Raw genomic sequence first — 13,242 nt, 5'->3', positions numbered from 1 at the left:
GAGCAGAAATAAACGATATTGAAACAAAAAAGACAATAGAAAGGATCAATGAAACAAAGAGTTGGTTCTTCGAAAGAATTAACAAAATTGACAAACCCCTAGCCAGACTCACCAAGAAAAGAAGAGAGAAAGCACAAATTAATAAAATCAGGAATGAGAGAGGAGAAATCACAACAGATACCAATGAAATACAAGAGATCATAAGAGAATACTATGAAAAACTATATGCCAACAAATTGAACAACTTGGAAGAAATGGACAAATTCCTAGACTCCTACAATCTCCCCAAACTGAATCAGGAAGAAATGGAGAATCTGAATAGACCAATCACAAGTAAGGAAATAGAAACGGTAATCAAAAACCTCCCCAAAAACAAGAGTCCAGGACCAGACGGCTTCTCTGGAGAATTCTACCAAACATTCAAAGAAGACTTAATACCTATTCTCCTCAAACTGTTCCAGAAAATTGAGAAAGATGGAGAACTCCCTAACACATTCTATGAAGCCAACATCACTCTGATCCCCAAACCTGACAAGGACAACACAAAGAAGGAGAACTACAGGCCGATATCACTGATGAACATAGATGCAAAAATCCTCAACAAAATTTTGGCAAACCGATTACAGCAATACATCAAAAAGATTATACACCATGATCAAGTGGGATTTATACCAGGGACACAGGGATGGTTCAACATCCACAAGTCAATCAACGTGATACACTACATCAACAAAATGAAAAACAAAAACCACATGATCATCTCAATAGATGCAGAGAAAGCATTCGACAAGATCCAACACCCATTTATGATAAAAACCCTCAGTAAAATGGGTATAGAAGGAAAGTACCTCAACATAATAAAGGCCATATATGATAGACCCACAGCCAACATCATACTCAATGGACAAAAGCTGAAAGCCATCCCTCTGAGGACAGGAACAAGACAAGGGTGCCCACTTTCACCACTCCTATTCAACATAGTACTGGAGCTGCTGGCCAGAGCAATTCGGCAGGAAAAAAAAATAAAAGGAATCCAAATAGGTAACGAAGAAGTAAAACTCGCATTGTTTGCAGACGACATGATCTTATACATAGAAAACCCCAAAGAATCCACAGAAAAACTATTAGAAATAATCAACAACTACAGCAAAGTAGCAGGGTATAAAATTAACGTGCATAAATCAGTAGCATTTCTATACACTAACAATAAACTAACAGAAAAAGAACTCAAGAACTCTATCCCATTCACAATCGCAACAAAAAGAATAAAATACCTTGGGATAAACTTAACCAAGGAAGTGAAGGATCTATACAATGAAAACTACAAGACTTTCTTGAAAGAAATTGACGATGACATAAAGAGATGGAAAGACATTCCTTGCACATGGATTGGAAGAATAAACATAGTTAAAATGTCCATACTACCCAAAGCAATATACAGATTCAATGCTATCCCAATCAGAATCCCAAGAACATTCTTCACAGAAATTCAACAAACAATCCTAAAATTCATATGGGGGAACAAAAGACCACGAATTGCTAAAGCAATCTTGAGCAAGAAAAACAAAGCCGGCGGAATCACAATCCCTGATTTCAAAACATACTACAAAGCCACAGTGATCAAAACAGCATGGTACTGGTACAAAAACAGGTGCACAGATCAATGGAACAGAATTGAAAGCCCAGAGATAAAACCACACATCTATGGACAGCTAATCTTCGACAAAGGAGCAGAGGGCCTACAATGGAGAAAAGAAAGTCTCTTCAACAAATGGTGCTGGGAAAACTGGACAGCCACATGCAAAAGATTGAAAATCGACCATTCTTTTTCACCACACACCAAAATAAACTCAAAATGGATCAAACACCTAAAGATTAGGCCTGAGACAATAAGTCTTTTGGAAGAGAATATAGGCAGTACACTCTTTGACATCAGTTTCAAAAGAATTTTTCCGGACACTGTAACTCCTCAGTTGAGGGAAACAATAGAAAGAATAAACAAATGGGACTTCATCAGACTAAAGAGCTTCTTCAAGGCAAGGGAAAACAGAATTGAAACAAAGAAACAGCTCACTAATTGGGAAAAAATATTTACAAGCCACTTATCCGACAAAGGGTTAATCTCCATAATATACAAAGAACTCACACTGCTTAACAACAAAAAAACAAACAACCCGATCAAAAAATGGGCAGTGGACATGAACAGACATTTCTCAAAAGAAGATATGAATATAGCCAATAGACACATGAAAAGATGTTCATCATCGCTAATCATCAGGGAAATGCAAATCAAAACTACACTAAGATATCACCTTACCCCCGTTAGATTGGCAAAAACATCCAAAACCAAGAACGACAAATGTTGGAGAGGTTGTGGAGAAAGAGGAACCCTCATACACTGTTGGTGGGAATGCAAACTGGTACAGCCACTATGGAAAACAGTATGGAGATTTCTCAAAAAGTTAAAAATAGAAATACCCTATGACCCAGCCATCCCATTACTGGGTATCTATCCTAAGAACCTGATATCAGATATCTCAAGAGTCCGTTGCACCCCTATGTTCATCGCAGCATTATTTACAATAGCCAAGACGTGGAACCAGCCTACATGCCCAGAAACTGATGATTGGATAAAGAAGATGTGGTATATATACACAATGGAATACTACTCAGCCATAAAAAAAGACGAAATTGGCCCATTCACAACAATGTGGATGGACCTCGAGGGCATTATGTTAAGCGAAATAAGTCAGTCAGAGAAAGACGAACTCTATATGACTCCACTCATAGGTGGAAATTAGTATATTGAGAAGGAGATCTGATCGGTGGTTACCAGGGAAAAGGGGGGGTGGGGGGAGGGTACAGAGGGGGAAGTGGTGTACCCACAACATGACTAACAAAAATGTACAACTGAAATTTCACAAGCTTGTAATCCATCATAACATTAATAAAAAAAAAAAAAAAAAAGTTCCGACCTCAGAGGACTGCTGTAAAGATCGAGGAGGAGGATGCACGTAGAGCTCCTGGCCCTGGGGCTGGCAGGCTGCGTGCGCCTGTGCTCAACAAGCCGCAGCAGCAAAACAGGCCCAGGACGGCACACTGGCGGCTTACACACGACGCGGGGGCAGAGCACGAGCTCTGAAGCCATGCTTGCTCGGTAAGTATTCACGGTGATCATAACCGCTTCAACAAATACTTATGCTACTACGCACCAAGCACTGTGCTAAAGCTCTGAACAAACCAGAACCAGCCCCACCGCATGGAGCTTCAAGCGGCCAGGAGGCTACTCATTCAGAACTGAGGACACGGATCATCTGAAAGCCCAGGGGCAAGACAGAGCTCAGAGTTTTAATAGGAAGCAGTCTGGTCCAGCCGAGCGGAGACCAGCGGAACAGCCCCAGCAAACGACCACGAGGACTTCCTGCGACTCGGCGCCCGTGAGAGGCTCTACGTCCCCTCTCTCATCTGCGCTTCCCACAACTCTTGCGAGTCATTTGAGTGAGGAAGGAGAGGCTGGGAGCGGGTTAGTGAGCTGCCCAAGTTCACAGCTAGGCCAGGGTCGAGCTGGGACGTGAGTGCAGCCAGTCAGGCTGCAGAGCCCAAGCCCTGGAGAGGTGCGAGGACCACGAGGGCCTGGGAAGCCACGCTCCGGATGTTTTCCTCATGGCAACAGGACGCCCAAGCGCTTTAAGCAGGGTTTCAACGCCATCACGCTGCAGTTCAGACAAAGCCCGGCTACTTCATGGCGAATGGATCTCAAACAGCCAGTTGCCGACACAATCAATACACTAGAACCCTTTTCTCAACACTACATTCTCCAGATGCCTTGCAACTCCGGCATCGCATCTCCGTCCAGACTCCTCTCCCAGCCCCACACCCTCCTGGAGTCTCCCTTGGGTGTCTTCACCCTGACTTGCTGACTTTTTCTGTGTTTCCTAACTGGCAACGGCACTGCCTCTCACTCGGCTGCTTGAGCAGCCGCTGGCTGTCACCAGAGACTCCCTTGCCTGCTTTTCCGTCCCCTCCACGTCTGCGGCCACCTCTACTATTGTCCCTCTACTACCACAAAGCGGCCGCCCCTCCGTGGGGGCACTGCCACTACTCGTTTCAGGCCCCTGTCCTTTTCCTCCTCCCTGTGTGGAGCCAGAATGACTGTTCTAAGTGCAAGTCTGAAACTGTCACCTGCCCCCGCTGAAAGCCACCTCACGGGCTCCGGCTCCCCCTCGCTGTGCCTCTCAACTGTGGCTGCAGATCAGAGCCAGTGAGGCCTTTAACATAACGGTGCCTCGCTGAGCCTGTGGACGGGGCATGGGCATTCGGATTCTCAAGGCGTTCCAGATGATTCTAAGATGTTGGTGGAGAACTCCTGCCCTGCCAAATGAATCCAGTTCCTCAGTAAGGTGCACAGTCATTCTTGCCTGACCCTTGGCATCATCCCTCTACTGTTCCTTCCTACAAAACGTCTTGGCCCAGTAGTCCCACATGACTTGCCAGTCCCTGAATGTGCCACCTACCCCTAGTCCTCTGGGCTTCTCCCTGCTATGCTGTGTCCTGAAATGCCCTGATCTTTCTTCTCCAGACTCATGCATCACATCCCCAGGGAGCTCCTCACAGGCCGTGCCACCTGCCCCATCTCCCCGGCATAGGGGAGCGCTCCTCCTCGGTGTTCTTCCAGCCCGTGCATGAGTTCCTATAGGGCTCATATGCCACGCTAGGTTTGTCTGCATCTATTTCCTCCATATTTGACTGCCCTGGAAATAATGGGATTCCTGTAAACCTATTTTGTGGGACCGGGTATGCAGTAGGCGCTCCCTGATACTCAATGAGGGAAAGACTAAGTGCAGGAATAAGTGGACTGCCCATCAGTGCTGGGCCCCTCTCGAGTGACTGCACACGTCAAAGGCCATGAGCAACTGAAGGCCCTGCAGACGGGATGTCAACGTGGCCTCTTGCTTCTCTCCCCTTAACCTCAGCCCAGACCCTTACCTCTCCCCTGAGCTCTTTCTAGAACCTTCTCTCTTGACTTGCTGTCACTTGTTTCTCCCCTTGCCTGTTTCATCAACACACTAGCAAACTGATCTTTGTGCAAACATTTGACACACTTGGATGAACGCAAATGCGCAGCTGAGCACACCAGGCCCTCTGTGACCCTCTCCCGCTCAGCAAGCCTCTGCCTCGCCCTCCTCTTCTGAAAAATCTTCCTTTTCCTACAAAAAACAACCCCAGGAGAAATGGGCTCTGAAACACAAACGTCCACAGAAAGGAGACACAGGTGGCCAATAGCTACCAGTAGACCAGTTGTGTCTCAGGTCCCTTTAAATCACTGCCACGTCAACAAAAGGCACAGATACAATTTGCAACATTGCAATCAGCAGGACTGAAAGAGAATTAGAGTAACTTTCTCCCCTGTGAGTGGACTGGATTTCCACCTAGAGTAATCTCCCAGGTCACTGCCCACGCTGGGGACCCTGGACCAAACAGTTGCTGAGGCCGTGCAGCCTGAGTCCTGTCCAGCGAGCCCGAGCGGACAGTGGGCGTTTGGGCACTGGCATTTGAGCATCAGCCTCTGCAGAAGGGCAGGTTCTCAAGGTCATCCGCAGAGAGTGAAGCCACCGGGCTCTAGGCCCCAAGGCGAGACGTGCACAGGGTCAAAGAGACACATGGCAGGAGACCCACAGGGGCCTTCAAGACACTGTTCTCTCCTTTCTCTTAGTATCTCTGCTCCCCAGCTCCGGTTCATCCGTTACAAATTGTTTTAAACTAAGGTGAAACAAAAATATAATTCAAGCTACATTTACAGGACGGCTGACAATAGCCAGACACCTGGGAGGTCGAACGGGAGGAGGATGAAGAGCCCAGGGTCATGGAGACTCGGGATGGAAGCCAGGCTCCACTGCTCGCTAGCTGTGTGACTTTGAGGACGTGCTTAACTTCTCCAGCTCTCAGTTTCCCTATCCGGGGAAAGGAATAAGAGCTACCTCGTGTGGCTGTGTGAGGACTAAATCATGTAGCATATGCCGAACTCTCAGCCGACGTTCACTGTTAGTAAGGACTCCATAAACAGTAGCTATTAGCAATCTTACCTACTAATATTGCACACATACATAGAAAAAGATTTAGAATTATCAAAGACTTGATGAAAAACATGACATGAATTAATTCTGTTACCAAAAAACTTACTTTATTAAATGCTCAGTCGTTAAAAATGGGCAGAATATGCGCAGGATTTTCTTGAAATTATTTCGACCAATGAGCCCTGTGTCTCCGAGGTCATATGACCGTAGCATATTATAGAAAGCTTGTAGGTTCCTAGTAATCGCGTCATGAACAATTTCTTCCACCTAACACAGAAAACAAACATGTCTACCAAGCCAGACATTTGTAAGCTGGGGTGGGAGCACCTGGGACCACGCGGGAAAGTGTTACTTACTGAATCCCAAGCCAGGAGGAGAGGCGCCTTGGTGTCTGCACAGGAGGAGGTTTTTCCCGTCTAATTGGGAAAGAGAAAGGAAATAAACACAAATCACTCAGAAAGGCGGCAGGGGCTTTGCAGGCAGAGGACGTGGACTGTCAGCTTTGACCCCGATGGACTAACAGCTTTGAGCCCTTGAGCAGGAGCGTGTGCCCTCTAATCCTCCTCCGGAAATGGAGAGAACAACATGTAACAAAAAGTACAATAAACTTGAAAAAAAATTGTCACCTAGAAATTAAATAAATGCAAAGCAAAAGAATAATGAGACGGCATGTTTGCTGATCAGAATGGCAAAAATGGAAAAGGAAGCAAGTCGCCAGTGCTGACAAGGGATAATATTAGTCACTTTGATCATTGACAGAGTCGAGAGTGACAGGGCCTGCTCTGGGGAGTGGTGAGGGCACAGGGCTGGAAGGAAAACTCGCTTTTCACCGTATTCCCTTTGCATCCTTTGCATTTTGTACTTTATGTGTATATTCCTCTTTTAAAATAATTTAAATAATTAAAAAAATAAAGTATATGTTCTTTGACCCAATAATTCCATTTCTAGAAATTCATACTAAAGAAATAATCACAGAGTGATGCCAAAAAGCAGGCAGCACTACACTCGTTGCAGCGAAACTTATAAAAGGAAAAAGCCATGAACACCCAGGTCATAGCAACAGGGAAATAGTCACTCGGTATCTTTTAAAATTATATAGCAGAATTTTTATTGACATTAAGTGTTAACAATATGTTAGTAAATGACTAAAAAGTCATAAATTATATGATCTCATTTTAAAATAAAATAGCTGTCATATATGAAAGTATGTATGCAACACATCAAATTGTACACATTCGATACTTGCAGTTTTTGCGTATCAATTATACCTCAATAAAACTGCCCTCAGAAAGTGTGTGTGTGTGTGTGTGTGTGTGTGTATAGAGGTTTGGAAAAATATACAAAAAGTATGAGTTTCTAACAATTCCTCTATTTTAGAATTAGTGGTGATTTTTATTTTTTTCTACTCGTGTGTTTTTCTGTGTTTTCTAATTCATTCACTTATATTAATTATTCACTCAACAAATCACTCTGTGAGTGTGCCATGGAGGTATGACCACATAGGGACACACAGGTGACACCATGACTCGACAGGTGTGTGGGGTCAATGACACGAGATAGGCTTCATCACAGATGTCAGAGAGGGTCCCTGGGAAGACGTCAGGTGCATTGAGACCCGTCACAGACAAGAGAAGCAGGAAGGGAATCCTGGAGGGAGCTGCAGCACACGCCAAGGATGGAGGAGGGAGCCTGAGGCCCAAGGACAAGAAGACAGTGAGAGAGGCAGCAAGGCTGGACCACAAGAGCACCTTGTCACACAGGTCAGGAAGGTCTGCCTTATCCTACAAGTCCCGAAAGCCATGAGAGGGTTTTAAGCACAGAGGCTGACAGGATCTGATGTATATTCAGCCAAGATTGTGCCACTGGCTGCGTGGAGAGCAGATTGCTTACACGGCTGTATTTTTGTTTTTAAATAAAAAAACTGTGTGCAGGTTGCTGTGATGGTCAGAGGCAAGGGTTCTCGAGAGTCAACACAGGGTCTGCCCCACAGCGGAGTTCAGGAACAGGTGGAACAGGTGCAGTGATTCGTTTCTGCGTGTGAAAGGGCTCTGGGACTCGGGTTTGATTAGAGTTCAAGAAGGACCAGCTGATGTTGGTTTAGGACACGGTTATCACGTTGCACAAGGTGGGCACTCAGGAAATCATCATATTCAAATGAAAAGCTAATCTGTACCTATTATAAGAAGTCCTTAACACACGTTTCAACAAGAATTTGTTAATGCTATTGCATGATTATCTGAAACTAATTTGATTTTTTAAAGTTCTTAAAATTTTTAAATGCTAATAGGGAAGCATTTCTAATAGAAAACTATGTTAACTTTTCGGTCAAAAGAAACAAATACTTAAAGCAAGTGTCAGTCACTAGAAGCAACAAGCAGTTATTTTTTAAAAAGGTGAACTAACATAAAAACTCTAAAAATAGTGACAAACCAGAGGGGTGATTCCCAGACACACCTCTTGTAGACATCGTCACGTGAGGAGTGAGTTGCAGCCCTGTGAGAAGAAGCCACAGCCTGCATATGAAGGATGCCGTCCAAGGACGGCAACTACCAGCCTGCAATAAGACTTAGAGACTAAAAGTTAAAATCAAACAACCCCTGGCTCTTGCTTAAAATGAAAATTAACTCAACTGAAAAGTGTGAAGTCATTTATTTATTTAAAGCCTATTTCATGAGCATCCCTTATTTTACTCAGAACACTCAAGTTTCCTGCCATAAATAGAAAATCAAACATGCAGTTATTATCAGACCTACCGCAGCCTTCTCTTCCAGCAGTTCACCAAACGTGTTGACGTTGACCCAGCCGGTGCCTCCAGGGTCAAGTATTTGCATTAGTTCTTTGAATTCCGAATCACTTATTTTTACAACCATGCAATTTAGAATATGTCGCAATTCTTCCCCTGTTATCTGTCCATCAGGTTGCTGAGCATGCGAGGGTATATAAGGGAATTTTAAAAAAAGGAAGGAAAAGCATTATCTATATTTAGCATCATTTGATAAAGAGTGAGCTTTGGCCAAACAGAATTATGATTTGAAACAAGACTACCTCAATTGATGATCATGACCTGGCGCGCGCTCCCAGGGCAGTGGGGGTGGGGCACGCCGGAACTTTCAAGTGCAGTTCCTACAGTGCTCCACCAGGATGCGGGAGGAGAGGGGGAAGGGGCCCATGTGGTGGGCATGGGCTGACCCCTTGTCGGGGACAGGCTAAATGCTGGCTGCCACAGGCGGCTTGAAGAGTTCCTTCTGCCCATCCCACCTGAGGGCTACGTGGTTCAGCCACATGGGGCACAAAACTTCCCGGCAATTCAATTACAACTTGCCAATTTACTAAGAATATTACTTATGCTTATTTTTACTACCCCCGACCTCATCAATTACCTAAATGGACAATTACTTAGCAAGAAAAATTTCAGCCACACTGCATAAAGAAAACGTATTATGAGCAAAATACTATGAGGCGAATTCTTCCACCAGAATAAAAAATTACCAATAAGTAAATTAAATATCAAAATTGAGAGAGACTGTTTACTGGAAAGACAGGGGAAATAAAGAACCTCTACCTCCTCATAGAGAGATACTGTGAATATCAATGCGACAAAAGGGCTTATTAAGTGATAAGGCAGTGTATAAATGTCAACTAGTACTTTGGGGTTCAAAATCTGAACAGGATATAAGAGTGTCCTGGAGAAAATTAAATAATTTAGAGGATATATGCATGCTTACTTTTTGGTTTGAGAGGGATAATCAAAATTTTAATCTCCAAATAGGAATCACTGACAAATAATTTTTTATGATTTTCAATAAATTTACAGCATTGTGCAACTATCTAATTCCAGAACATTTTCATCATCTTGAAAAGAATTTTTGTGCCCATTTGCAGTCACTCCCCATTTCCATCCCCAACCTAAGGCAACTAATCTATTTTCTGTCTCTCTATTTTTGCTTTTCTCTGGATATTTCATGGAAATAGACTCATAGAATATATGCATCTGTATGTATCTTGCATCTGGCTCCTGTCATTTAGCATAATGTTTTTGAGGTTCATCCATAATGCAGCGTGGATCCATATTTTGTTCCCTTTTATTCCTGTTTTATTCCATTGTACAGATATGCCACATTTCATCTTGTCACAAGTTGATGAACATTTGCATTGTTTCCAGTTTGGAAATGATGAATAATATTGCTATGAACATTTATACACAGGTCTTTGTGTGGACGTATGTTTTTCTTTTTTCTTGGGCAGATACCTAGGAGTGGAACTCCTGGATCACGTGGTAAATTTCTGTTTAAAATTTAAAGAAACTACCACGTCGTTTTCCACAGCAGCTGTACCATTTTACACTTCCACCAGGAGCGTATGAGAGTTCCACCTTGACATCCTCGTCAACACTTATTGTCTAAGTGGGTTGACTGTAGCCATCCTAGTGGGTATGAAGTGGGATCTCATTGTGGTTTTTCCTTCTTTTTATTCTTTTGTGAGGAAAATTGGCCCTGGCTAACATCTTTTACCAATCTTCCTCTTTTTGCTTGAGGAAAATTGTCCCTGAGCTAACATCCATGCCAATCTTCCTCTGTTTTGAATGTGGGATGCCGCCATGGCATGGCTTGATGAACGGTGTGTAGGCTCACACCCAGGATTCGAACCCACGAACCCTGGGATGTCAAAGCAGAACCCAGGAACTTAACCCCTACACCACCAGGCCAACCCCTCTCATTGTGGTTTTGATTTGCATCTTCCTAGTGTCTAACAATGTTGAGCATCTTTTCATGTGCTCATTGGCCATTCTCATATCATCTTTGGTGAAAGGTCTTTTAAAATTTTTTGCCCATTTTTTAAACTGAGTCGTCTTCTTATTGAGTTCTGAGAATTCTTATATATTCTATATACAAATCCTTTGCCAGATATATAATTTGCACACATGTTCTCCCCGGGTGTGGCTGTCTTTTTGCTCTCTTAATGGCATCTTTTGAAGCACAAAAGTTTTCCATTTTGATAAGCCCAATTATTGATTTTTTTTTAACAGAGCATGCTTTTAGTGTCATATCTAAGAGATCTTTGCCCGACACAAGGTCACAAAGATGTATACATTTGTCTTCTAAGAGTTTTCTCGTTTAGCTCTTATATTTAGGTTTGTGGTCCATTTTTAGTTAAGTTTTGTATATGGTATAAGGTAATTCACCTTTTTCATAGGGATACCCAATTGTCTCAGCACCATTTCTTGAAAAAATTTTCCTTTCTCCCATTGAATTTGTCAAAAATAAATTGACCGTAAACATAAGGGTTTATTTCCACACTCTCAGTTCTGTTCCATTGATCAATATGTCTATCCTTATGCAAGTACCACAGTGTCTTTATGACTCTAGCTTTACTAAGACTCAAAATCTGGAAGTTTAGGTACTCTAACTTCATTCTTCTTTTCCAAGATTGTTCTAGCTATTCTGCAACCTTTGTATTTCCATATGAATTCTAAGATCGGTTTTTCAATTTCTACCAAAAAAGCCAGCTGGGATTTTGATGGGGTTTGCTTTGAATCTACAGACCAAAGTGGAGAGAACTGCCATCTTAATAGCATTGTCTTCCAATCCATGAACATAGAATGTCTCTTCATTTATTTACATTTTCTTTAGTTTCTGTTAACAATGTTTTGTAATTTTCAGTGTACAAGTCTAGCACTTCTTTTGCTAAATTTACTTCCTGGTATTTTGTTCTTTTTGATGTTATCATGAATGGAATTGCTTTTGTTTTCAGATTGTTCATTGCTAGTTATAGAAATATAACTGACTTTTGTATATTGATCTTATATCCTGCAACCTTGATGAAGTAATTTATTAGTTGTAGCAGTTTGTGTGTGCATTTGTCAGAATTTTCCATTACAAGATCACATTGTCTGTGAAGAAAGACAGTTTTATGTCTTCCTTTTTAATCTAGATGTCTCTTATTCCTTATCTTTCCTGATTGCACTGTCTAGAACATTAGTACAATATTGCAAACAAGTAACAAGAGCTGACATTCTTGCATTTTTCCTGATCTTCAGTCTTTTTACCATTAGCTATGCTGTTAGCTATGGCTTTATCATAAATGCCCTTTGTCAGGTTAAGGAATTTCCCTTCTATTCCTGGTTTGTTGACAATTGTGATCGTGAATGAGTGTTGGATTTTTCAAATACTTTTTCTAAATCTATTGAGATGATCATATGGTTTTTTCCTTAATTCTATTAATATTGTGTATTACATTAATCGATTTTGTGGAAGTCAAACCAAGCTTGCAATCCTAGGATAAATCCCACATGGTCATAGTATTTAATCCTTTTTATATGTTGCTGAATTTGGCTCACTAATATTTTTTTGAGAATTTTTGCAATTATATTCATGAAGAATATTGGTCTGTGGTTTCCTTCTCCTGTGATCTCTTTTTCTGGCCTTGGTAATAGGGTAATACTGGTCTTAGAGAAAGAGTTGAGAAGGACTCCTTCCTCCTATACTTTCTGAAAGCTTGTGAAGGATTGGTATTATTTCTACAAGCAATCTTTGTGGTCTTCAATAAGGAAATTTGCACATTTTTGTTAGATATATTTATAGGTATTTGATTTTTTAAACTACTATCAGAAAAGATTTTTTAAAAATTCTTTTATAATTGTTTGTTGCAGCTTATAGAAATATTATCGATCTTTGCATATTGACCTTGTATCCAATCACCTTTTAAATTCTATTATTAATTCTAAGATTTTTTGGAAGTTCTTTTAGACTTTCTATTTATAAACTCATGTGAGCTACAAATAATAACACTAAGAATAAGAGTGGGTGAATAGGCAGGGTACGAATTCTTTCTGGGTGATAGAAAGTGAACCACATCTGATTTAAATGAGAGTGACTGGGGTGACTGGGCCCACTTAGAGAGATGGTGGCATGCGTGGAGGCAGCACACACAGCTCCTTGGGATGCATGACTTGGAGCACATCTAAAGGAGTCCTTCTTCTCATAATTCTGTGTCCCTCTCTCTAGCAGGAGAAGGACCTGCTTCCCATGGCTGTCCTCTGCAGCCAGGCACAAGGTCCAGCCCTGCCAACTCCTGGCTCTCTCCCTCTGCTCTCCTTCTCCTTCCAGGTCCCAGAACATGGTCAAGACGAAAGCAAATGGTGGGGGGTGGGGGGGCGTCCCCTGGGAAA

The 13,242-nt window shown here is 42.3% G+C and overlaps 1 protein-coding gene across 2 annotated transcripts in view; it reads right to left on the bottom strand.

Moving 5' to 3' along the window:
- EFCAB6 (EF-hand calcium binding domain 6) overlaps positions 1-13,242 on the bottom strand; it is a 237,374-nt gene that overhangs the window by 113,570 nt on the left and 110,562 nt on the right. For both annotated transcript variants that reach the window (XM_014864412.3, XM_070506757.1), the window contains 3 exons: positions 8,828-8,995; positions 6,431-6,490; positions 6,181-6,341 (listed from right to left, as the gene is read on the bottom strand). In XM_014864412.3, the coding sequence (XP_014719898.3) occupies positions 6,181-6,341; positions 6,431-6,490; positions 8,828-8,995 (389 nt within the window). The remainder of the gene's footprint in view (positions 1-6,180; positions 6,342-6,430; positions 6,491-8,827; positions 8,996-13,242) is intronic.

The sequence above is a fragment of the Equus asinus genome, chromosome 4 (genome assembly GCF_041296235.1).
Source record: "Equus asinus isolate D_3611 breed Donkey chromosome 4, EquAss-T2T_v2, whole genome shotgun sequence".
Lineage (NCBI taxonomy): Eukaryota > Metazoa > Chordata > Mammalia > Perissodactyla > Equidae > Equus > Equus asinus.
This window is presented reverse-complemented; position numbering and strand designations above follow the sequence as displayed.